The sequence below is a fragment of the Oncorhynchus masou genome, chromosome 23 (genome assembly GCF_036934945.1).
Source record: "Oncorhynchus masou masou isolate Uvic2021 chromosome 23, UVic_Omas_1.1, whole genome shotgun sequence".
NCBI classification, from domain to species: Eukaryota; Metazoa; Chordata; class Actinopteri; order Salmoniformes; family Salmonidae; genus Oncorhynchus; species Oncorhynchus masou.
In genome coordinates, this window is record NC_088234.1 from 54,151,634 (window position 1) to 54,178,879 (window position 27,246).

The window sequence follows — 27,246 nt, forward strand, 5'->3', positions numbered from 1 at the left end:
TCAAATGTCCATAAAATGTGCTTATTTTGATGGCAGCCATGTTATTTTGAACCCGGAAGGTAAAGTTGTCAAGGTCACACCCCCACACATGTGATATCCCTGAAAAGCCTGAAATGTCCTCTCAAAAGGACAACAGGACTTAACAGAGTGGCTTGTATGGCTTCAGAGATACGGACCAAGAACTGATGTCTCCTAGAGAGGACAAAAATGAATTGCTGGGTCTCAGGAGGATAATAAAATCATTTGAAATTAGCTCAGACACCCATGCATACCTTCAGCTCAGACACCCATGCATACCCCACAAGAACTCTCTTCACAGTCCCCAAGTCCAGAACAGACTATGGGAAATGCATAGTACTACATAGAGCCATGAGTACATGGAACTCTATTCCACATCAGGGAACTCATGGAAGCAGTAAAATCAGATATTTTTTAAATGATAAAACTACCCCTTATGGAACAGCACAGACTATGAATAGACACATACACACAACCACACACACAAGCATACACACACATGCTAACAAACACACACGCTACATTTTACATTTACATTTATGTCATTTAGCAGACGCTCTTATCCAGAGCGACTTACAAATTGGTGAATTCACCTTCTGACATCCAGTGGAACAGCCACTTTACAACAGTGCATCTAAATCATTTAAGGGGGGGGGGGGGGGTGAGAAGGATTACTTATCCTATCCTAGGTATTCCGCTACACACACACATGCTAACACATACACACGCATACACACACACATGCTAACACACACACACACCCTACACACATGTACATATGGAGTTTTTTTATTGTAAATATGTTGCAGTAGAGTACCGTGTAACAATGTGCTATGAAATGTAGTGTTTTAATTGTATGTAATTTCCTTAATCTTGCTCGACCCCAGGAAGAGTAGCTGCTGCCTTGTTAGCAACTAATTATCCATAATAATCTCATCATTTAGACTAGCCTTGTAACGGTTCTCGTCTGTCGAAGGAGAAGCGGACCAAAATGCAGCGTGGTGGTTAATCATGTTCTTTAATGAAATGAACTAGACATGAAATAACGAACAAAACAAAGAACGAACGTGAAAACCTATACAGCCAATCGGGTGAACACAGAGACAGGAACAATCACCCACGAAATACTGAAAGAATATGGCTGCCTAAATATGGTTCCCAATCAGAGACAACGATAAACACCTGCCTCTGATTGAGAACCACTCCAGACAGCCATAGACTATGCTAGATACCCCCACTAAGCCACACACTCAACACCCAACAAAACCCCAAGACAAAACACACCACAATAAACCCATGTCACACCCTGGCCTGACCAAATAAATGAAGACAAACACAATATACTTCGACCAGGGCGTGACAAGCCTACTCACACAGACTACCCTCACTGTATCTGCGAACTGCTTGCTAGAGAACATGTGTCAAGACCAGAGTAGGAACATTTGCTATTTTACGCAACAGTGATTGTAACAAAACTATCATTAGAGTTGAAAATGCCATAGAAACACATGAAACTTTCCATTTTTATTCAGTACATGAAAACTTAAGCAAAAAAAGTACATTTGTGTGCACTACGTCATCACGCACTGATATTTATCTGCAACAAGTCCATCATATTTTGTTTATAGAGATTTTAGAATATTCACATGAAAATCTGTCGCCAATGGAAAGCTAGCTAATGATATAGGCCAATTGACCAATCTCTCTCCATGTCCTTTCTCATGGCACATGACTTTAGCCACTGGAGGGTGCTAACCTAATGCATTTGCTCTCTCAGTGAAGAATAATAACAGGTATATTTTAGTAAATAATTTGCGCTCTTTACCTCTGGTGATGTTTATGGCCTTGGTCAGAAAAGTTGCATAGACTTATGGCTTTTCATTACACAATGTGTCCAGTTATGAATGTATTTTGTGTGGGTGGTACGCAGCGTTCGGAGCAAGAACAGATCATTCCTTCCTCATGTATAGAGTCTACTTATAAATTAAGAAAAGTATGTTTGCTTCATTCAAAGTCTTTAACTTGACTGCCAGAGGACTGTGGATTACATTGCAAATATAGTTGATTGTTTTACTGATGTTTTACAGTAGTCTTTGTCGATAGCATATTGAAGTATTGATTGAAATAATGGTGATGTGGGGGTTCAAGAGGTTACAGTTTTTACCTTTGGCCTTCTCGTGGTGGATTGGAGCTGTAATTCCTTGGGCATTACACGGTAATGCATATTCACTAATCCTGAGATGAAGCATGTGCTCAATAGCAACCTAATCCCTCTGTCCTATTACTGCGAAAGATCCTAAAAGAGCTGGATAGGTGTAAGGACCATTGTCAAAATCTCACATAGCCCACCAGAGAGCTACACACAGATCTGTGAGGAGGGATCAACAGCGATTTAGGGAAAGGAGCTGAGATCAGTATAGAGCTGGGGGCCTGACTAAAACATTTGTGTTGAGTTCATCATCATGTGGTCAAAGAGCCATAAAACTTTCAACAAAGCTAATCAGTAAACCAACCATGAAACATTGTTGGTGGACTTAGCCGATACCCACAGAAAGATTTACAGGGTCTGGCAGGTTTGGATATAAGGGGGGTGGGGCGTTACTCAGCTTGATACCAATTACAGCATAGTACAATGGACAACTTTAACCTCTCGTCAATCTGGAACCAAACCAACAACTTCCTGTCATATTAAGTGCATGTGTTAATCAACATTTTGGAGCCGTTTCTTGGCAAAGACAAAGCATCACAACCCTCTGCACTTGAAAGAGGTGATGCAATGTAGTCCATTCTGTGGAGTTAAATCGGTAAGAGACCTAAGAATTTATGGGTGAGTCAGCCCCTGCTCCGGGCAACAAGAGTTTACATCAGATCAATGCCTGAGGATAACAGTCATTGATCAACAACAGCCTCTTCAGTGTTGGAATTACCTTGAGGACCTTTACCTCTACCAATGTTCCATTGATTGTGACTGCTGGTTCACCTATTGAAATAAGTGAGGTAAGTAACATTTTGGGGATTTAAAAATAAGTCATACGTAATCACAAAAATGTTGTGTTTTTATCACAGAGGAAGTGTAAACGCGGAGAACTTTTACATTTATACCCCTCTACTTCGCAAAGTTTAAGGAGAGAAATTATCAAGTAAAAATGCACCACTCTGTACACTGGTGCTTTTCTAGACGTCTATATTTATAGTTTTGCTTCGCTTTCATTTATTTTTGTGTATTCCTCTGTTCATATCTAGGTCTGCTAGTTCCCGGGAGATGTGTTTTTCCTCACTGAACCTTTTGGGAATGTGTCGCTTTTTCTAAACTCTCTGTTTGAGTAAGTATTGCAAGTCAGGAGACTTTTTGCTGCGTCACTACGGTAACCACAGGAGCTGTTTGAGCCTCTGTCTCCCTCATTAATAACTTGTGCTGTGGGTCCCTATTATGCAAGCTCTGAAACCTGAGAGCTGGTCACCTGTTCTGCTACCTGAGCTGGGGGCTCAGGGGAAGGGAGTGTCGGCTGGCTGCCCCATTAGAAAACTGGACAGGAGGAGATTAGGCCAGAGCAACTGCCTGAAGCTCCAGGGATCTCTAGTGGATGTGTTAGCCCACGTCCCCAGGTCTGAGCTGTGTGGTGAAGGTGGTGAAGCTGGAGAGGAGTTGTGGCTGCCGCTGGAATGGTTCCATACGCACCCCTCTGGGAGTTCCATCCAAAACGAGGTGGAACTTTATTTTAACAGAACAGGAAGTGTCACCTTCAACCCTGAGGAGACAGACTTGACCCCACCTGAGGGCTACTCACATAGCTTTGACTGGTCGGATGACCCTGGCTCCAGACCCCAGTCTACAGTAAGCAGTGATCAGCTCTTTCCATCGTGTACCCTGGGTCATCTGGAGACCGTCAGGATCAGGTGCACGCCTGGGAAAGAATGGGTCAGAGTCTGCACTCTGTCCCCTGTTAGAAACGGGTGGCTGCCTTTACCAACAAGAGGAGTACTCTATGAGCTAACCGGCCTTCTCTACCAGGTAAGATATAACTGATCCAAATATTTATTTTTTATTTTATTTATTTAACCTTTATTTAACTAGGCAAGTCAGTTAGAAACAAATCCTTATTTACAATGACGGCCTACCGGGGAACAGTGGGTTAACTGCCATGTTCAGGGGCAGAAAGACAGATTTTTACCTTGCCAGCTCGGGGATTCAATCCAGCAACCTTTCAGTTTCTGGCCCAATGCTCTAAGCACTTGGCTACCTGCCTTAACCAACTATATATTAAATGCAAAACAAATCGCAGTACAGTAGTAGATTTAGATTTATTGTTTTGTGTAAGAATTTTTACTTTCCCCTGGTTGAAAACAAAGTTGGTCATCATCAGGAAAGGGCTTCTCTCCACGGCTTGTGAGTTAAGTGGAGTTTCTAATCTCTATAAATTTCTCAGAATCTGTTCTTGCCTCCTGGTGTGCGATTAAAATTGGATGTTGACAAAGACATCTTTAGCCACTGGAATGTTCTCCCTCTGTGAATCACTGCTAGAATTCTTATGGATCATCGCTCATGTGACCACATTCCTACCATCCTAGTCAAGGCAATTATCGCATGCTTGAGTTTGTCCCCTTAATTTATGTAATACAAAGCCCTGTTTTTTTATATACTGTAGATTCATCTCTGCAGTGTATGATAACTTTCACTAAAATACTATATTTAAACCAAAATATTAGTTTGTTAAATTTGTTTTTTAAATAGCACTATTTTTCAGAGACAAATTGAACTTGGCATCGACTCCATCAGACGGAAGAGTTATGACAGCGGTGTGATACTCAAAGGTATGTACTGTATGCCATTCCTCCTCTAGTAATAATTACATGGACTGCTAACTATCTTTGTTTTCTAACATTAGGTTGAGCTACAATAAGTCAGAGTGGAGATAAAATAGGTTATGATAGGGGATAGGAAAGAGAAGGAGAGGAACAAGTAAAAAAGAAGGGAAGAAAAAAAGCACAGCAGACCAAAGCACAAGATGACTCCACGACAAAAATCTATCAACTGATGCCAGTGGGTCACATCTTCATGAGCTGTGAACTATTTCTCCCATGGCTGTGATTCAGGTCCAGAGAGACATACAATGTCTTCTCTGCTCTCAGTGTTGACTGCTGATGTGTTTATTTGTATATACCCTGGGTACTACACAGTCTGTCTGCTCCCTAACCAGCTGTGAGCCCCCATGGCCTCACACTCTGTTCCCTTCACTGTCAGGCACAGAGAGGATGACTCAATCACTGCTTTCACACACCACAATCAACACAGTCACAAAGCCAATTCTTCATAGACCCTCTCTCTCTCTCTGTGTTCTAGAAAGTAAAGATGGACCCTTGCCCAAGAGAGAGAGGGGGGAGAGAACAGACACATTTGTAATCATAAACACCCCCCAGGAGCAAAGAAACACACACACACGCATACAAACAAATAAAGAAAGATACACACACACTTGTCTTGTTTATACTTAGGGCTATGTTTCACTGGCTCATATTATCGTGTCAATCTGGAGATGCACGGCAGCAAAGCCATGAGAAGTACACCTGCTGGTACTCCAATTCCCCTGCCCTGCATGCAATATGCAAGATAAATAAAAGCAAAATCGAGGGAAAAACTATGCATGCATAATATTCCATTTCCATGTTATTGCTTACTTTCATAATCCTGTCCCAATTGATTTTCCTCTGAACTGGAAAACGTGATGTAAACATTATTACTTTACAGTATCTTATTCTCAAAACAGCATAACATAACATAGTCTATGCAATTACTTCAATTTGCCTGCTCTCACTATGACAGTATAGGGTAAGTGTTCCATGATTGCCAAAATGTGTTATATACATCACACTCTCATTTCAATTTCAAAGTCTTGCTCACCGCAAGCCTCCAATGAACATATGGACAATATATTGATAGATCCATCTAATATATTTCCTGATTGAATTATGTAATGGACTGAGCAGGAAATAAAGAAAAGGTGACAACGGGATGAGTTATAACTTGGGGGCAATAAACAAATTCCGTTGCACATTGAGGTAGGCCATAAATCAATAAGCTGCAGTTGACTTACTTCATCCTCTTGTGTTTTAGAGTAAACACGTCTTGGGAAATGTGAGCGCCAGGTGAGGTGATGCGGAATAATTAGGCCATGTGTTATGACAGTTTTATCATGGCTGCGAAGTGGTCATAGCCACGAGGAGAAGCCTCGAGTGTATTATTGCCTTGGACTCAAGTACAGTATTTCATACAATTGGTTGCCAGCATTAAAAAGCAAGATTCTATCTCAAACCATTCATTTTTCAACAGAATGTGATGCTACATTCACTAACACTGGTTGTCATGTGCAATTTTGGGCGTTCTCTGGTCATTAGTTCTATTCGACTGCCAGGTAAAGCAAAACTACCCAAGCGCAGGTTGACATTTTCATAACTTTGCAAGTTGCTATGGCAAACAAAAATGGTTGAAGCTGAAAAGACAGGACACAAGCTGCATTTAGTTTCTCTTTAACTGTTTATTTTCTTTATAGGCACTGTGTATCCATAAAAATCATGCTGATTTGTGATTTAGACTGGCTGATGTTGATTGGTATGGGACACATTGGAGATCGAATTTAATTAAATATTGCAACAATGTTGCAAATGTCGATGATAATGTCTAGATATTTTATACAGTGGAGATCAAGTTTATAAATTGCATGGCTGGGCAGTGAATCTTAAAAAATATATATATAACTAACCCAAGATAGACCACAGCCTGTCGTTCCAATGGGAGCAAATTAATTCTAGTGGGCAGAACAAGCAAGGAGGTGGGCAGAGCCAAGCACGAGCTGGCAATGACATATTTGTGCATTCCAGCATGTACTTGCATATTTGCATTGGGGACCGCCTACACCTGCTGTCACGCCTTGGTCTTAGTATTTTGTGTTTTAGTTAATTAGTTGGTCAGGCCAGGGTGTGACATGGGTTTATTGTTTGTTGTATTTCTTAGTGTTTTTTTTTTAGTTATTGGGATTGTGGCTGATTAGGGGTGTGTGTTACATAGGTTTGGCTGCCTGAGGCGGTTCTCAATCCGAGTCAGGTGATTCTCGTTGTCTCTGATTGGGAACCGTATTTAGGTAGCCAGGGTTTCACTTTGTATTTCGTGGGTGATTGTTCCTGTCTCTGTGTTAGTGTTCACCAGACAGGCTCGGTCACTTTGGATTTTCTTTTTTTTCTTGTATTGGAAGAGAAGAGAACGAGCGCCATTCTCCTTGCGGAGATGGTGCTAAATACATCAACACGGTCGGTCCCTGGGATTGGGCTGGCCAACACGATTCGTTTTGCTTGGAAGGAAAAGGAGTTGGAGCCTTTAGGACGAGAATCTTTTGGAAGGATAATATTGATGGGGATTCTAAAGCTGACGGTGAAGGACGTGTTTTGTTTCCAAGGCAACTTGTTGGAGGGAGCATACGACATCGCGCTATATACAGAAGAAAAACACGATGATATCCTGAGAAGGGCAAGAGCAGTGGGAGGTGAGAGGCCGATGTGCCACTACGAAATATCAAGCCTGGCGAAGAATAACTTTAGGGTTGTAACTGTCAACATTTACAACCCTTACGTTAAGGACGAAGAGGTGAGGGCTTTTCTGGGGAGATACATGGATAACGTTTCCTCAGCTAGGCACCTCAAAGACTCCCTTGGGTTTTGGAATGGGAGGAGAGGTTTCCAGGCCCTCCTCAGGGAGGACCCAAAGGGACATGGTGGCTACCTCCATCCTCCTGCTATGTTCTCCCTTGGGGCTGACAGGGGGACGTTGTTTTATGCACGTCAGCCCCCATTTTGCAGGCGATGTATGGCCTACGAACACATTTTCGCCTCGTGCAGCATGAGAAAATGCAGATTTTGTGGATCTGAGGATCACGAGGCGAGGGATTGTGACAAGCCTAAGACATGCCATGGGTGTGGCTCGTCAGCACACCTGTGGCGGGGGTGCCCGGCCCGTCAGAGGTCATATGCGTCTGCGGCTGGGGGGGGAGCAGGAGCGGGGGATGGGGGAAGAAGAGGAGGGGAAGGAAGCACGCCTCATGACAAGAGTACAAGTCCAGAGGGGAAGGCCACAAGGAAGGAAGAGGAGCAAGAAGCGGCGGATGGAAGAGAGAAGGAAACGGAAGGCACGGGAGTATGAGAACCAGGAAAAGCGGCGGAAGAAGGCAACCGAGTGGAGGAGCATGAGAGAGAAGAAAACGAGGGAGGAGTGGTGGAGAAGGAGACGGTGGAAGAGCAAGTGGACTGGGGGAAAGTGACATGGTGGAAGAGATGAGGGGTATGGTGGAGGAGCTGGCGGGGGGAGGGGGTGGTATCTCTCCACTGCCGCCATCACCAAAGAAGAGAATGAAGAGGAGGGTGCGATTGGCCGACAGTGAGGGGGAGGGGATGGCCAAGAGAGTGATGGGGGTGGGAGAAACCTCTGGGTTGCTGCTGGTTTCCCAAGGCTCTCAACTTCATTTGGGTGGGGATACACCTAACAAGACTCAGGACTGGGTACAGGAGGAGGTGGGGAGTAAGAGATATTGTTAAGAGGAGGGCGGTTTTTAGTTATTTGGAGGGTGTGGTGTTTGATTTTTGTTTTTTACAGGAGGTTCACCTGAGGGATGGAGGGGATGTTAGGAGATTTAAGAGGGAGTGGGACAAGGGGGAGTCGGTTTGGGGTGTAGGGGGGTGCACTCATCGGGGGTAGGGATTTTGTGTGGGCACAGGGAGGTAAAAGTGGAGGATTCTTTTGTGGTAATGCAGGGGAGTGTTATAGGGGTGGATGTCACGATAAGGGATTGTAAATTTAGATTAGTGGTGGTGTATGGGCCACAGGTGGTGGCAGACAGGAGGGAGATGGTGGACTGTCTGACGCCCCTGTGTGTCACAAATAGGAAATTAGTGATAGGGGGGGATTTTAATACAGATTTAGGAAGAGGGGGGGATAGCAGTGCAGGCGCCATTGCTAGGCTATTGGCTTGCCATGGTCTGGTAGATGGTGGTATGCACACTACTCCGAAAATGGACGGTCCTACATGGCGTAACTCCAGGGGGGTTGAGCGGAGGCTTGATTATATTTTTGTACCCAGGTCTTTGGGTAAGTTGTCTGGGCGGCTGTTGCCTGTTTTCTTTTCGGATCACGACGGGGTGCTCCTGCAGGTGGGGTCGCCAGTCTGCCTCTTTGGTAAGGGGTACTGGAAGCTAGATCGGGATGTGCTGGAGGAGCAGGCTTTTGTTGACGGGTTTTATGGTTTCTTTAGGAGGCTTGAGGGCCTCCGGTCCATGTGTGAGGGGGTGTTAGAGTGGTGGGAATTAGTTAAGGTGAGGATTAGGGCTTTTATAATAGGGTATTGCAAGAGGAAAAAAAGGGAGGAGAGGAGGGAGGTGGATCGTATCCAAAGGTTAATTGAACTCGAATACGAGGCAGGCAACCTCGGCGGGTCGTTTGACTGGGAGAGATCCGCAACCCTAAAGGCGCAGCTCAGGGAGTTGCAGGAGCGGAAGGCTCGAGCTTTCCTGGAGCGTGCGCATAGTGGTTTTCTAGAACATAATGAGACTTGTTCTGCTATGTTCTTTAAGTTGGTTAGGGCAAGACAGAGTAGGAAGGTAATGCATGGTGTTAGGGAAGAAAATGGTAGTATAGTTAGAGAACCAGAGGATATGGTCAGGGTGACAACTGATCATTTCCAAGGTTTATTTAAGGAAAGGGAAATAGATGTAGAGCAGGGAAATGTGTTTTTAGAACACTTGTCCAGGCGGTTGGGGACATTAGAAAAGTGATGGAGGCCCAGATCTCACTAGAAGAGGTTGAGAGCGTTCTTAGGAGGATGGGAAAAGGGAAGGTGCCTGGGATGGATGGGCTGCCGGCTGAGTTTTATCTCAAGTTTTGGGGTATACTTGGACCAGTGGTCCTCGAAGTCTAACACGGGTCCTCGGGCGGAACAGCTGCCGTGGCACTTTGGTCATGCGGCCAAGTGGCTGCATGCGCACCCTGAGGTTGAAGTTGCCCGAGTAGGTTTAGATCATAGGCACCTGTATGAGGAGGTCAGAAAGGCAGGGAGTCCGGCGCCTGTAGTGGGCATCTCGGAAGTGGTCTGGGAGGGAGTGCAGGCGCGGGGTCTGGACAACAGGCTCAAGGACCTGAATTGGTTGAGCCTTCATAAGTGTTTGCCGGTACGTTCCATCTTGTACCGGTATAGTTTGGTGCAATCCCCCACCTGTCCAAGATCCTCTTGTGGCAGGGAGGAGACTGTGCGCCTTGTCTTTTGGGACTGTGCCTTTGCCGGAGTAGTATGGGCTAGGGCACGGGTGTTGTTAGGTTTGGTAAAGGGGGATTTTGTATTGACGTGGGCCAGGTTAGAGAGGGGTGTAGGGAGAGCGAGAGGGACGGATAGGGACAGGTTTCTGCTCTGGCTTCTTATGAGTCTCTTTAAACGGGGGCTGTGGGAAGCAAGGCAGAACATGGTGAAGACAGGGAGAGATTGGGGGGTGGAAGGGATAGTGAGGAGAGTGGAAGGAGATTTGAGGGGGAGGATGAAGAGTGAGGAGAGGAAGTGGGGGCAGCATGCTGCTCGGGAGAGGTGGAAGGGGGGTTTAGGGCTGGGTGTTATTTAGATTTGTAAGAGGATAGATTAGGGACGGGGAGATAGGGAAAGGTATTTTGTAGGGTGACGGGGAGGGAAGATGCTCCCCTGAGGTTTTGTTTGGGGTTTATGTTTAGTTTAATTAGTTTAATTAAAAATACCATTATTTGAGTATGTATGTAAATTATGAGTTGTAAAGAATGAATGGTATTGAAGATAATAAATAAAAAATAAATAAAAAATAGGCTGTAATAGGTTTCACGTTCCGTTTTGTTGTTTTTGTATTTATAAGCTATTTCGTGTATCGTCATTTGTTCCATTAAAGAACATGAGTAACCAACATGCTGCATTTCGGTCCGACTTTCTTTCGACAAACGAAGAACGCCGTTACACCTGCAATAACTAAATTCTCCCTTCCACTCCTTCTAAACAACACCATTTTAAAAAACGTTGGCAAAGGGTGAAGTCTACAAAACTTAGTCCACTCTGTTCGTAACAAGATTTTAGTTTTGGAAACAGAAAACTGTATTTAGATCAAATGTTTCATTGATGAGAAAATTTGCAGAATCTCGGCCATAATTAGTCTCGTTCCATCTTCTACCACTGCGGGCCACTGGGCTTCCTTTCACCACCATATTTGGTAGTGAGTGGAAACACCAACCGGATGCTTCACATTTATACATCCGGTGAAATATCTGGCTCGTTGTTCTATCTGTGTAAGTAGTGGTGTATTGCTAGGTAACGACGTAAACGATGGCACTTTTTATGAATGTATTCGCCATGTGTATGTTGTGTAGTATATCATGGGCACGATAGGCTCTAATAATGGGAGATCAATAAGGCCCAAGGGGGTGTGGTATATGACCAATATACCATGGCTAAGGGCTGCTCTTAGGCACGACAAAGAGCACAGACGAGACAGTTGTGGGCCTATCGTCTGTTTGTCTGTGAGTCTCCTCTTCATTGCAAAGTGGACAGAGAAACTAATAGTACGCTTCTTCTCTGAAACCTGTTTCAGTGAGGAAACGTTTAGGCTAAGTGCTTGTTATGTTTTGTTTTAGATTTTTCCAATGTCTGGAACAAGCAGTAGACTGTAAAAAAAAGAAAGAATGTTTACCGCCATGTACATATTTCAGAAGGAAAATTAGGCGGCATTTGGTCCAAGTCCATGGGTTTTCGAAGTGGGAGGTTCCCCAGCCTACCAACATCTAATATCAATGAGGTAAAAGATTTAAAAAAAACTTTTACTATTCTAGCTGTGATATATTTGTTATCATTTTACTGTGCTTGTCTTGTTATTGTTAGCTTTACAAAGTTATTTATTCTGTAGAAATTACTGCAATTTATAGCTAATAAGTACATGGCTATGTGTATCAGTTTTAAAAAGTATATGTTTGAACATGGTAATATCATCATCATCATCATATCATCATCATTAATATGTTTTAGTACAATTTATGATGCTGAATTAATACATGTCATAACATCCATTATGGCAGTGTATTCCTTGCTTTTCTAATTAGATTTATGCCATCTAGACAAGGAGGCTATTCACTAGCTCAGCAGTGGGTTTTAGTCCGGAGAAGAACTTTGCCATTCAAATCTATTCGATTAAGTTTGTAAGACATGCAGTCCTCAGACTTTGAGTCAACGTGAGTGCAATTTTATGCAGGAACTTGTGGACATGTTATTGTGCTTGGACAAGCCATGGGATGTTTTCACTGCAAACAACAGCTGTTTTAACTGACAGTCCCGATCCATCCTGCAAATCAACTATTGTCAGAGAATGGACGTGAACTAACCACTAATATGACACATGTCTGATATGAAGTGAAAGTGTGACAATTGTTTTACCTTCTCATGTACACTTTACTTGTCTTAATTGGCCTGTCTTAAGCTGGATAGCCAGGCAATCCTGGAATGTCAATGTTAAATGTCATGGTTAATTTGTCGCTGACTGTTGGGCATCAGGTTACACATCACCATGGTAACAAAAGGAGATCTCAAAATGAGAGCAGGTAGCCGATAATAAGTAATCCCTAGAATATATCACGGGGAAAAGTATTGGATTTATTTCCCTCACTCTATTTCATATACCTGATAGATGCGTTGTATTTTTAGACAGACTATTTCAACACAGCTCTGATATTTTCCTCTGGGTTCCCTCTCCTTAGGCTTCCACCAAGTATATTACCCCCTCATGGAACATGTGGAGAGGACAAGGGGAGAGGGCTTCCACATCACCCTCCCTTATGAGGCCGACACACTCTGGGGACTCCCAGAGAGGTGGACATGTACCCCACAGAGGGAGTCCAACCCTGCTGAGGATGGCCAGTGTCCCTAATGTCCTGGGCGGCCGACCAAAGACAGGCTTCTCCTCCATCACCATCACATCCTGCAGGGTCTCCCAGTCAGGGGCCAACCGATCACATTATCCCCACCCACCGATCCTGCCTATCAGGTCATCCACATCCCTCAACCCAGTCATGACTCATGTCCCATCCTCAGCCATTCCAAAGCACTCTGAGGTGGTGACCAGACACAAGGCCACCATAGTAAAGGTGGCAGAGTACAGACAGAGCTACTCTGCATGTGCCAAGGTCCAGATGAGAGGGCCAGGGATGAGGACTGCCTGGCCTGAACACAGGCACAGTTATACAGGTGAGGACAGTCTCAAGGACAATGGAAGCACCTTCAGGCCTTTCTCACTCCAGCCCTCTTTCCGCTCCTGCGTCCAGCTTGAGGTACGTTGGAGGTCTGCGAACACAGTTCTGTATTTGGACAAGTCACTGTCTATCTCCATAGGACAGCCAGAGGTCACAAAGCCAGTTAAGCACAGGTCCACCCTGTCTCTGTATGTTGGGGGCTCGTCCCACATTGGAACCTCAATGGATTACCCCAAAACACTTCAAGACCTCCGGAGATCTATGGGGGCATTAAGCTGCACCCATAGATGGGACAACTCAGAGACTGATGTGGGTTACAGCAGAGACTCTTCATCAACCAAAGGGGGCTACGAGGTCCCCAAAATGGCAGATACTGATGGTATTAAGAATAGGACATCTGATTTAACTGCACACAATCTTACCTCAGGGTTATTCTCATCAGCCAGAGGAACAGGCGACTCATACTCCGGGGCCAGTCAGCACAATGGAATTGCAGATGAGCTGTGCTGTCGTCGGCTGAGAAATTCCACACACAGACACCCTGCTTTCAATATCAGCCCAGGTATGAATTTCATCTCCCCATGTCAGGGAAAAACTCTAAAGTACCCATGCAAACCCAGCACCATTCCTTTCAATGGCTCCCCATTTCCATAGCTGTGTGGATAAAATCACATTTCCAAGTCTTAACAGCGTACGCAATGCCATAGCGAGGAGGTCTTAGAGGGTGTAAAGTCTCATTTTTAACTCTTCTTACCTTTTGATTTATACCTCATACATTGTTCATAGGATATATTCCTTATAGACGCAGTGTGTATAGCAATGCAGATTGGTGAAAAACCCACAAGTGCTACATTCTCACATAATGGAACACTGTGTTTATGTGAAGGAAAAACTCATGCTTCTATTTTAATTTCATCCCTCTCTTACTTCCAACACATCCTTTGCATACATTATCTACCCTCTCAACCCAGTAAGCGTGGCGGTGTTAGGCTTTCACGGGTGTGACACCGGGTGAAGCTCCCCATTGAAAAGAATGAGTATATTGTTTTAAACGATCTCACTCTCAAGGCTGGTTGTGGAGGCTAGCTTATGGCTCAGAAAACAGACGTGAATGTCCTGTCTGCTTGGTGCTGCTAAGCACTGCCTGAAATAGAATTAGGCCAGGAGTCAGCTTTGAGAAGCAGTGCACAATACCTATGGTCTCTGTATCCCCTCTCTGGTATTGAACTGAAGAATGGCATTGTGGAGTTCACAGCACCTGAGTGGCATTGTATCCTTAGTTTTGTCCATTGTGGATTTATTGGAGAGGTTTGTTTGTAATTAGGTGTAATTTGCCAAGGTTCTAGCTCTTGTTTTGAATGTACTGCGTTTTTCCTGGGGAGCATTGTAGGGTATCTATTTTGAGTGGCATTGCAGAGTTCACAGCGTCTGTGTGGTATTGTGCCCTTATGTTGTCCTTTGTGAATTTATTGGAGAGGTTTGTTTGTACAAGTGACTACCTCTTTTTCAAAGGGACTACTCTGTGCCTTGGGGGGCATTGTAGGGTAGCCATAAGAACCTAGAATGCTTACAATCTACAGTATGTCCAAGGGAACGTGTTATGGAAGTCTCATAGGCACTACAGAGTATACCTCATGTATGAGCAGAGCAGTGCAGCGTCTATCATTTGATCAGTACGCAGCAGTTACACTCACACCAGGGAGGTAAAGCTTGGCTCATTGCAGTAGTGAATGTGGTACTGCAAGCATATATACCACACATACCTTCTCTGGTTGGCCTCCTCGTAGACTCATCTACTGGCCCAGGTCACAGAGTGACTGATTCTGGGTACAGTGCAAGTGTAGATAAACATAAATACACACATTAAATACATATTAAGATACAAAACACAGTCAATTAAAACATTATATCCTGGCATGACTTCCACTGGAACGCAAAGAGTTTGATGCATCTGGTGGACATAAGGCTTTATACAGGCTACAAAGTTTTATAGGCCATGATTTAATATAATCATCCATTGAGTCGCATGCGTTTTGGATCGTGCATCAAGGACCGGAACTAACAGTTTTTTCCTCAACAAAAAAGATTGATGCAAGGGGGGCTCAAACCCACAGTTAAAGTGCAGTATTAATTTAGAATCAACCACTTCAGCAGTGTTCCAACTCAAAGTGATTTTTTTTAATTAGATTTTATATTTCACCTTTAATTAACCAGGTAGGCAACTCAGAGACTGATGTGGGACAACAACACAGAGTTACACATAAACAAACGTACAGTCAATAACACAATAGAAAATCTTCATACAGTGTGTGCAAATGAAGTAAGGCAATAAATAGGCCATAGTGGCGAAGTAATTACAATTTAGCGATTAACACTGGAGTGATAGATGTGCATATGAGGATGTGCAAGTATAAATACTGGTGTGCAAGAGAGCAGAAAAGAACTAAAAAACAAATATGGGGAGGTAGGTAGTTGGTTGGATGGGCTATTTACAGCGATCAGTAAGCTGCTCTGACAGCCGTTGCTTAGTTAGTGAGGGAGATATACAGTAAGTCTCCAACTTCAGTGATTTTTGTAATTCGTCCCAGTCATTTGCAGCAGAGAACTGGAAGGAAAGGTGGCCAAAGAGGTGTTGGCTTTGGGGATGACCAGTGAAATATACCTGCTGGAGCGCGTGCTACGGGTGGGTGTTGCTATGGTGACCAGTGAGGCGGAGCTTTACCTAGCAAAGTCTTATAGATGACCTGGAGCCAGTGGATTTGGAAACGAATATGTAGCGAGGACCAGCCAACGAGAGCATACAGGTCGCAATGGTGGGTGGTATATGGGGCTTTGGTGACGAAATGGATGGCACTGTGATAGACTGCATCCAATTTGCTGAGTAGAGTGTTGGAGGCTATTTTGAAAATGACATCGCCGAAGTCCAGGATCGGCAGAATAGTCCGTTTTATGAGAGTATGTTTGGGAGCATGAGTGAAGGAGGCTTTGTTGTGAAGTAGGAAGCCGATTCTAGATTTAACTTTGGATTGGAGATGCTTAATGTGAGTCTGGAAGGAGAGTTTGCAGTCTAGACAGACACCTAGATATTTATAGTTGTCCACATATTCTAAGTCAGAACTGTCCAGAGTAGGCAGGCGTGCGGGTGTGGGCAGCTATCGGTTGAAGAGCATGCATTTAGTGTAACTAGCATTTAAGAGCAGTTGGAGGCCACGGAAGGAGTGTTGTATGGCATTGAAGCTTGTTTGGAGGTTTGTTAACACAGTGTCCAAAGAAGGGCCAGATGTATACAGAATGGTGTCGTCTGCGTAGAGGTGGATCAAAGAGTCACCCGCAGCAAGAGCGTCATCATTGATATATACAGTGAAAAGAGTCGGCCCGAGAATTGAACCCTGTGGCACTGCCATAGAGACTGCCAGAGGTCCGGACAACAGGCCCTCCGATTTGACACACTGAACTCTATCTGAGAAGGTGTTAGTGAACCAGGCGAGGCAGTCATTAGAGAAACCAAGGCTGTTGAGTCTGCTGATAAGAATACGGTGGTTGACAGAGTCGAAGGCCTTGGCCATGTCGATGAATACGGCTGCACAGTACTGTTTTTTATCGATGGTTGTTATGATATTGTTTAGGACCTTGAGCGTGGCTGAGGTGGACCCGTGACCAGGAGACCGGATTGCATAGCGGAGAAGGTACAGTGTGATTCGAGATGGTCGATGATCTGTTTGTTCACTTGGCTTTCAAAGACTTTAGAAAGGCAGGGCCAGTTGATAGGGATAGCCTTCATGACTGCTATTTGACTAATCCATAAGGCTTTTGTATTTTTAAGTTATACGATAACCGGACCTCTTTTCTTTTTTCCATAAATGCACAGATGAACAAAAATGTGGGAATTTTTTCATATATGATAAAACATGAAAATGTTGTCTAATGTTAGTAGTAGCTAGTACCCTAGTCATTGATGCATCGATGCAATATTGCCACTCAACATTTTGTTACAGACCAATGAAACAAAAGTAGTCCTTGAATTTGTAGGTTTAAAATATCCCTCTAGTGGCCAGGGTTGACCTATTTTAAGAAATGCCATTGGTTGGTGGATATAAAGTCTAAGATCTAGGCTGTTTTTTGCGCCAGCATATAATCAGTGCCACCTGTTGAGGTTAGCATAGGGCAAACGTGTGCCATGCTACAATTTCACATTCTGTCATGTGCAAGTAAATCAACGATTTCCATTGGCCAATACACGTTTTGTGCTGGAGAACCTGTTGGTTGCTTATTTTCGCAAGTACGGACCAAATGTATTGAAGCTGGAGTAATTTACCGGTGTTACACTCCGCTTGCTGCATTGCTTGCTATAACGATGACAACGTTGAAATAGTCTGACTTGGTACATAGATTTCTTGTTTGTTGGCGCCAGAGCATTTATTTGATGGTGTGTTCTTCCTATGATAAATGATTGTGTCTGATATTAAATGGGTCTGTTTTTAAAGGAGGTGGAGGAGCGGGGTTAGAGAGTGCAGGATAGATGCACTGTCATCATGGTTTATATTATTCATGCAGTATGCACGTGTCTTTTTCTCTGCTTTACTCACTGAGTCGTGGAGAGTAGGGGTCAGTTAGAGGGCTCAACCATTTTCCCTCTTCTCCAGGGCCCAGTTTTTCAAAAGTTATCTATCGGATTTTGGCTATCGGAAAGGATTAAATGCATTCATTCTATTTCAATAAATGTCATCCTATCTGATAGGAGTAATCCTCACTCAGCCCTCATGTTCATTTTACCTTTGTTAGATGGGATGTAAAAATACAAAGCCACATTTTAAAAAGGGCCGAATGGCTTCTCTGCAGATGATTCTGAATGCACATATTAAGTAAGATCTAGGTTATCTGAAAACCTCTTTGTTTATCATTGATGTCTGACAATGCAGTACAGTCCCAGTATTGTAATAAACTCTGTGTATATGAGATGCACTCTTTTTTACCATCCATGCAGCATGTAATCGACAATGTTTGATGAAGAGTTAACTGGTATATGCACTGGAATATACAGGCAACTACCAAAAGAAAGGAAACACCTAAATAAAGTGTCTTAATAGGGCGTTGGGCACCACGAGCCAGAACAGGTTCAATGCACCTTGCCATAGATTCTACATGTGTTCTTCATCTACAATACAATTTCATTGTCCGTAGTTACAGCGAACAACAGAAATGTGTCTTCTGCACTCTTAATTTCACACACACACATACTTTCCTTGAGGAGTGTAGCACTTAACACCGTTTCCTTGAATGCCACTCATGTCGCACATGCGCGCATGCGGACACGCACATGCACATGCGCACACACACACACACAGTGCTACTGGAGAAAATGTTGTGGAGTTAAGAGCCTTGCTCAAGGGCTCAACGGTAGGGGATTGTTATTAGGATATGAACACAGCAGCCCTCCAGTTACCAGATTAATATCCCCCTGTTAATCCAGCTCCCTACCTGGGATTCATACAGGCGACTTTTTGGATATAGGTCCAATTCCTCAGCCGCTGTGCATAGTAGGCAAAATAATGGGCAACTAGGAATTTCTATACATAACCCTGAGCATGATGGGATGTTTTAATTTCCAAAAGATATTCTCTGGTACTTTTGTATACATTTTAGCCAGTATTTCTGAAAGTAGCGCTCCCTAACCAAAATGGTCCCCGAAAATGTTGTACTACGTCACCAATATGCAGATATGTGCACCACGTTATTTCTCTCTCTTTCTCGCTCTGCTGTGTGTGCATTTTGCTAGCTGTCACTCAAATGGTGAGGGGCTGAAGCTCATTGGCTGAAACGCGAATTGGCTCACGTGGGGTTAAATCTTGGGACAATGGTGCCGCAAAATTTCCAGAAAATAGTTGTTTTCAAAATAGGGATTTCATGGCTAATTGAGGTAAGACAGTAATTCTGACAAATCCAGCCCAAAGGTTGAAAAGAATACTAACTAGTTGCCAAAGTACTGGAGCATGTCTTTACTTAACTCAGGAACCACACCTTTTTGGAAACACCTGCTTTTAATATACTTTGTATCCCCCATTTACTCAAGTGCTTACTTAATTTTGGCAGTTACCTGTACAGCATGTGTTCTGTTTTCTGTCTCTGCCAATCAAAGTAGATACTAGAACATGGGGAAGACAGTCACTACGTAAGGAGAGTGATGAAAGACAAGGACACTCCAGAGAAGATCTGCATGTTGCTGAAGATTTCTGTCCACACCAAACAGACACCTGCCAATCACAACTGACAGTTGATCCTCAGGATATCAAATCCAGAGCCTTCAGTCTCAAAGTAAGAGTGATGTTGATCCACACAATCTTCTGAAATCATTTTCCTGTATGTATCATTATATTATATACTGTAATATCATATGGTATGATCACTGTGTGAAAATTCTTCATCTGAAATTTGAAAAGATATCGGCATCTATAGAGAGAGGACTTTGGTTGTGTTGCTAGCACTGCAAATGACTAGTAAAGAGTCATCTGTGAGTGAAGGACTTTCTTTCAAAAGGAATGTTTATTCTACTTTACTGAAGAATAGCTCCTTCACATTCTTTCGCGAGGCCTTAACCATTTTATCTAAACTGGTGCCAGTCAAGGTTAAAATGTTTTTATTTTCCCTGCACTCTTAGATAAAAAATGTGCTATCTGGAACCTTAAAGGGTTCTTCGGCTGTCGCCATATGAGAACCTTTTGAATAACCATTTTTGGTTACAGGTTGAACTCTTTTGGTTCCATGTCTACAGAGGGTTCTACATGGAACCCCAAAAAGTTATCCTATGGGGACAGCCAGAGAACCTCTTTTGGAACCCTTTTTGAAGAATACAACTCCAATGTGAAACACCTTTATGAGGGGGTTGCAAAGGAAAAAGGGTTTGCAAAGAATTGTACTTGTAAGACCATTTACCTATATCCATTGGTACAGAGGACTATGTGGAGTTGATTACCATATTACCTCACATCTATCCATTACAATCTGCAAGGGGAGTCATCAAGGGCAGAGGCATCTTTTCAGAATAACAGAATCTAGGCTTCTTTTTTTTTACCAAGATGAGTGTGCCAGTGCTGACGAGCAGTAACTACACAAGCAGCTCATACTTTCCTCCCTCCCTGCTCCCTCTCTCCTCCCCAGGAGGCCCTGGAGATGTTCCGGCCAGACTTCATCAGCCGCTCCCAGGGCAGAATGAGGAGTCTGGAGCAGAGGGCCAGGCGGAGGAAGGCCCTACAGTGTGCAGACCTAGACCAGGTGCAGGGTCTCTGGGAGGAGAAAAGTAGGCATAGGAGGAACTGCACCAAGCCCCACCCGCTCAGTGGTACGGTGATGGAACATGTCTGACATACAGTACGAGTAGGAACACACTGTTTAGTGATTTCTCAATCCTAGTCCCGGGGAACAGCTTTGCTCTCTGCTGGTCGTTATTAAGTACTGCAGCTCTGTTGAAGCGCAGTCTTGTGTACGTCCAACTCCACAACTAAAATGGTTATTATCGGTGAATTACATGGATTTACCATCTTTAGTCACTATGTTTTTTTGAAAGTTGCTACAGCACTAATGATACACACTTTTTTGAGGGAAAGAACGCCACATACTACAGAATGTTAGACATTTCCTTTCCCAGTATGACAGTACTTTACAATACAGTATAGACCCGTCTCTCCAAAACCCTAGTACTATGACAGTGATGTAATAGTCCATAGCGTCACCTTAACTCTGGCCCCTCGCTCCCACTCCTGCTTAGCCTTCTATGAAGGTAATAATGCAAGCTAAATATAGACCCTCAGACTCACATCTTAATTATGCAGTGCTGACTGTTGGTCTCAGTGATGAGCTGACAAGAGTCTGTCAAGCCCCTCGGCTCTCAGAAGGACAGGAGTAATGAAGCCTAGTAAGGAAAGTGGAAAGTGTGTGTGTGTGTTTTCCTGACAGATGCTTGTGTGTTTCCCAGATAACCTTTTCAAACCCAGAGAGAGGACCATATCAGGGCAGGAGATGCAGCTCCGCTCCAGACGGTAGGTTTACAGACAGAGCTGTACTGTGACGTGTCAGTCTCTTGCCTACCTCTGTTTCACACACACACACACACTCGCATGCACGCACACAAAACACACTGTGGATGTCAGACAGCCGAACGTCTGTCTTGATTGGAGATATGAACTACCGTCTGTATCCCGTTATCATGATTTTCTTTACTCCCTGTCTTATCTGAGAAGGCACACCTGATCAGAGGATAGGTTGCCATTGTCATGTTTTTAATCTGACTGGGTCGATCTGGGAACAAATTGACTATTTATGTGAGTGAAAAAGGAGCCAGTGTGATGTTGGTTTTATCAGTGGATCCAGGTTTGGCCTTTGTGGGTTTGTGCAGATAAAGCTTCCTTTCTATGGTGACGATTTTCTGGGAATAGCTGAGTTGCCCCTGGCCTGCTAATTCTAGAATATTCCCCTTCACAAGCTTAACCTACTATGTCTAACCATCCCTTTTTACTTAGGATTTACAACAAGCTCCCTGAGGTCACTAAGAAAAAGGAGGAGGAGAAAAGGAGAGTGGTATCGCAGACCAACAGATTGCGGGCAGAGCTTTTTAAAAAGGTACGTTTAGTTGGTGCTGGGACTTTGTGATAAAATATTCACCACATAGTTGTATACACCGAAGCCATGTCTGAAAATTCAAATACAGAACAACTGCATTGCTAACTAAAGTGTTGAAGACTGCGTTATGAGTGCATAGGGAGGCATTAAATGTGCTTGTAAAACTTGTAGTGTTTGAGGTTTAAAAAGGTTTCTGAAGTTTGTAATTTCCACTTTGAAATTTCAGACTTGATTTTCCCCAAAAATTGTAATAATTCATAGTGAGGCATTCAATGTGCTTAATTTTTTTTTTAACCTTTATATAACAAGGCAAGTCAGTTAAGAACAAATTCTTATTTTCAATGACAGCCTAGGAACAGTGGGTTAACTGCCTGTTCAGGGGCAGTATGACAGATTTGTACCTTTGTCAGCTCTGGGGTTTGAACTTGCAACCTTCCAGTTACTAGTCCAACGCTCTAAGCACTAGGCTACCCTGCCACCCCACACTGAATGTTAAAAAGGTCATGATAAGAACAAGGTATGCAACATTGCAATACATTTCGAAGTCCTATTTAAAATAATAATCTTTCACTGGATATTTGGATGAGGTGCCATTTGAAAACAGTGTAATTCTCCAAGAAAAATGCATTTCAGCATGTCCCTTTCACAATCTATGCCCAGTAGAGGCCGCTGTTTGACTTCTTAATAGAATTTACTTCCTACTGTAATTTGTCATCGAAATGTCTTCACAATCAATATCTGTGCACTGGTGTTATGTATTCATCTATTCATATTTCACTGTTGCTTCAGTGAAATGAGTTTGAATCCAGGTATTGTTGAGAAGACACATGTCATTTGTGATTTTAAAAGTTCCTGAATGTCAGCTCTATGGACACTCAAGGACACGTTGGGTCCTTGGATTAGCACAGATCTAGTGTGTAGGGGCTCTTTTAACAAGCCAATGTGCCCTTGATGATTGGAGGGCAAGTTGTCATGAACTCACATAAACGATCAAACATATTCTGATTCACCCATACCCTTCATTCAAATTCCCATTACACCAAAACCAGCACAGACATTAATGGCCGCGATATCAGTCAGGTGTACAGTGTAACAAGTAGAATGAGGAGACATTTCCAATTTACTCTGAGATAATTAAGATCCCCTCATATGTCTGGGGTTTCCTTTAGTTAGATACCCAATGTGGTTTGAAGGTGACTGGGTTGTCTCATTCAGTGTCACTCAATCTGAATTAAATGCATGGTAGCACCCAGTAAAGAGTCAGACCTCTTACAAATCCCACTCGATAACATGCCAAGGGGTGCAAAGTTCGAGCTCTTCGCTCAGGAGTGTCAAGTGGTGTACATGGTGTTATCTGTATGTCTGTGCATAAGTGTTTTTTACGCATACAGAGAATAATCCTGCAGCAACAGAAAATGTGGATGATAAAAAAATTACAATTTTGTCGAGGTTGATACATTTTTCGCAAGGGAAAATCAAGTCTGACATTTTAAAGTGGAAATTACAAACTTCAGAAGCCTTTTAAAACCTCAAACACTATAAGTTGTACATTTCCTGCAATGGGTTGATCAAATTCAGATCCTATATATCTGTATACACGTTTGTGGAAAGAGAATCAGTCTATTAGGTGTGTTTTTGTATTTGTCACATGCGCCGCATACAACAGCTGTAGACTTCACCGCTAAATGTTTACTTACGAGCCCTTTCCCAACAATGCAGAGTTAAAAAGTAAGAAAAATGTGCTAAATAAAAAGGCAATAGTAACACAATAAAATAACAATAACGAGGCTATATACAATAAGTACCAGTACCGAATGGGCAGGGGTACAAGATAGTTGAGGTGAGGTTGGGGTAAAAGTGACTAGGCAATAATGATAGATAATAAACAGAGTAGTGTGTGTGTGTGTGTGTGTGTGGTTGTGTCAGTGTACAATCTGTGAGTGTATGAGTAGAGTCCAGTGAATGTGCATAGAGCCAGTGCAAGAGAGTCAGAGCAAAAAGAAAGGAGAGTCCATGCAAATAGGTAGCCATTTGATTAACTGTTCATGGCTTGCGGGTAGAAGCTGTTCAGGAGGCTTGTGGCCCCAAACCTGGCGCTCCGGTACCGCTTGCCGTGCGGTAGCAGAAAGAACAGTCTATGACTTGGTTGGCTGGAGTCTTTGACAATTTTTAGGGCCTTCCTCCGCCTGGGATATAGGTCCTGGATGGCAGGGAGCTCGGCCCCAGTGATGTACTGCGCCGTACGCACTACCCTCCTTAGCGCCTTACACTCGGATGCCAAGCAGTTGCCATAACAAGTGGTGATGCAGCATTCAAGATGCTCTCAATGGTGCAGCTTTAGAACGTTTTGAGGAGGGCCCATGCTAAATCTTTTCAGCCTGCTGAGGGGGAAGAGGCATTGTCGTGCCCTCTTCACAACTGTGTTGGTGTGTTTGGACTATGGCAGGTCCTTAGTGATATGGACACTGAAGAACTTGAAGCTCTCGACCCGCTCCACTACAGCCATGTCACATGGGCTGAACCAGAAGTATACGGAAGAGAGCTTTTGTTTTAGCAATGTTTTGCCCACTTGTCTGCAATGTTGATGCCACATTTCAGATCAGCAGTATGCTGGTTTAGGAGCAAAAATGTTGATCAATTCAGTTGTCAATTCAGAAAGTTTATTAAAATTGCAATGGAAAATCCTCATGGAAAACAATGAGCAATTTTCAATTCATTAGGAGAATTTCGTTTGACTTCCGGAAGAGTATGTTTGCAAAGCTTAGGACATATTGTAGAAAGGCAGCTTTATATGGCTAAAGTGAAATTGCTCTAGTATAAGAGGAGAGTTATAGCATTGTAGGCTGTTTAGCCAGATAGCAAGTCATCGTTATTCCCCCAATGAGACTTGGCTATCCACCTAAGGGGACAGACAGTTGATGGAAGTGAAAGCCAATTTAAAAGGAGGAATCTTTCCCATTTGAAAAACAGCTGATTCCAGAAGAGTGAAATAAAGTCTAGCCAAGGATTTGTGTATTTGCCCGTCTTTGATTTCTAAATGATTTGTTTGTTGTTTTGCAGAAACTTCTGGAGCAGATCCTGCAGAGATGAATATTGACAAACTCGAGATGTTCCCTACTAAACCTTCAACTCACATACTTCACTCACCATCCTCCTAGGATTCATGACCTTACACTCACTTAATATGCAATGTCAGTCGTCGTTGCCATACCGACAGTATACCTTGATTTTATATGGAATAATGAGAGTACTTCCAAGAAAACATTCACACTGCTCTTGTTCGTATCACTCTTTTATTCAAGCTTACATGTGTCAGCCTCTTGGCCTTCGTCAGAGCTTATTCGTATGTACATTAATCCCATAGCATTTAAAAGACTATCCAAGCTCCTGACAGGATCACTGACACTGTACACACCTGAGAGCGGAATGAACTGGAATGATTATGTTGCACTCTCCATACTGACCAACATTTGTTAACTTTATAATTGTAATTGAATTGATAGAGTTGAATCATACTGTTGTGTATCGAGCTACATTATAAGTGACAGTCTGAAGGCTAGGACCATGAGGTTTTGTGAAAACCTGCCATTGATAAGGTTCTGTAAATATCACATAAACTGCCTACTCTCTCCAGTCCTCATACCTTGTAAACATCCACCTCAATTGACATAACTGACATTTTCAACCAAAGCAAAATTGTATTTTTCAATAAGAAATGTTTTATATTCAGTCAGCTAGAGACCAATCTACACTGCTGCAGGGTTAGTTATAGCCACGTTTTTGAAAAGATATGACATTCTCAGTAGGAAAATTGTTGGAAGACAAATGTAGGCCTTTAAGGCGTTGGTTGTTGTAAGAGCAATGGCATGATTAGGTTGATCAATTATGGTAAGATGGAATGATTCTGTGCCTTACAGGAAATGTCTATGTTTTGGCTTTCTATCACTGAATGATTTAATGCTCCTGTAAGTACGTTGTAATTGTTCTCTCAATTATAGTAAAGCTGTCTTTCGAAATAAATTGTTCGTTTAATTTAATACTTATTCTACTTCAGAGTTTAAAATGTGTTGGGTTGGAACATTGGTGCAAAGAGGAAAAAAAAGAGAAACACCTTGACTTGTCATTTATCTGTGTCTGAGATGTGTAGAGCTGAGAGAGAGAGTGTCAGTCGTCACTGACTTCATGTCAGCTTTGGGGCTTGTGGAGCCTCCCACCCGGAACACTGAAATGCCCAGCTAATGGAACTCAGGAGACAGGGAGCATCTGTGAAAGAGCCCTTTGTCGTGGAGGTCCTTGATAGCTACATAAGGCAGAAGGTTACTTATGAAAGGTGCGTGGTTGGTCTGGTTGGTCCGGGTGGATGGTTGGATGTATATCACAAATTACAAGCAACTCAAAGGTTGCGTATTCGTCTCACATCACGGACAACTTTAGATTTTAAATAATTAGGAACTTTGAAAACTGCTTTTTTACAACTTACTACTTTGTAGCTACATTGCCACTACTTGCATGTTAGCCAACCCTTCCCCTAACCTTAACCATTTAACCTAACTGGACCCACAAATGTATACATACCATACCAAACATACCATTTCTCTGTTAAGTCTACCCCAGGTCCAGCTTGCGAAGCCCAGGATTACATGTGAAACAAGAGACAGACAGCTAAACAAAATCTAATCTGACCATCTTCATGCTGTATGGGTCCGACCTTCAGCGGCGTTGGAAGAAAGCGGATGTTTCTGGTTTTCAGGGATACAGTAGTTTCAACCTAACCTCTGTTTCCCCTGAAAAACAGAAGTTGGGACTCCCCACAGGCGTCTTTCTACGCCTCCTACGTTGGGTTAGGGGCCCTTACAATAGAGCGAATTGTGGCATTATGCAACCACATTAGACACAGGCAGAACAGAACATTGAAACTATTCATGTACAGTCCATAGAGCGTCTAAATGCCCCTTTAGGCTAAACGGGATCTTTTAACAATACCCCAAAAACCACTGTATTGCTAGAACTGACCTTCTCTTGGGAATTACTTTCTATAGCCACCAAGCCATGTAGCCCTGTTCCAGTGGCTGAGCACAGACTGAGAGACATTAGATTATGAGGCGAGGGATGCCTATCAGCCTAGGTTTCTCAAGAGCATACAGCAGCAAAAAATCATATAGCCTACTGCCTGGGCACACACTTCTTGAATCAACGTTGTTTCCATGTAATTTCAATTAAATTGAATTGGAAAACAACCTCTCACTCAACGTCAACAAAACAAAGGAGATGATCGTGGACTTCAGGAAACAGCAGAGGGTGCAGCCCCCTATCTACATAAATGGGACCGCAGT

The 27,246-nt window shown here is 43.2% G+C and overlaps 1 protein-coding gene across 1 annotated transcript; it reads left to right on the forward strand.

The window, feature by feature from the left end:
• The first annotated feature begins 3,274 nt into the window (after positions 1–3,274).
• c23h10orf90 (chromosome 23 C10orf90 homolog) lies at positions 3,275–25,950 on the forward strand. The gene is made up of 9 exons (XM_064930831.1): positions 3,275–4,030; positions 4,764–4,830; positions 11,771–11,856; positions 12,809–13,862; positions 19,437–19,612; positions 20,456–20,636; positions 21,270–21,333; positions 21,814–21,913; positions 24,974–25,950. The coding sequence occupies exons 1-9, from the start codon at positions 3,449–3,451 to the stop codon at positions 25,001–25,003; spliced, it is 2,340 nt and encodes a 779-aa protein (XP_064786903.1). The 5' UTR covers positions 3,275–3,448; the 3' UTR covers positions 25,004–25,950.
• The last annotated feature ends 1,296 nt before the right edge of the window (positions 25,951–27,246 follow it).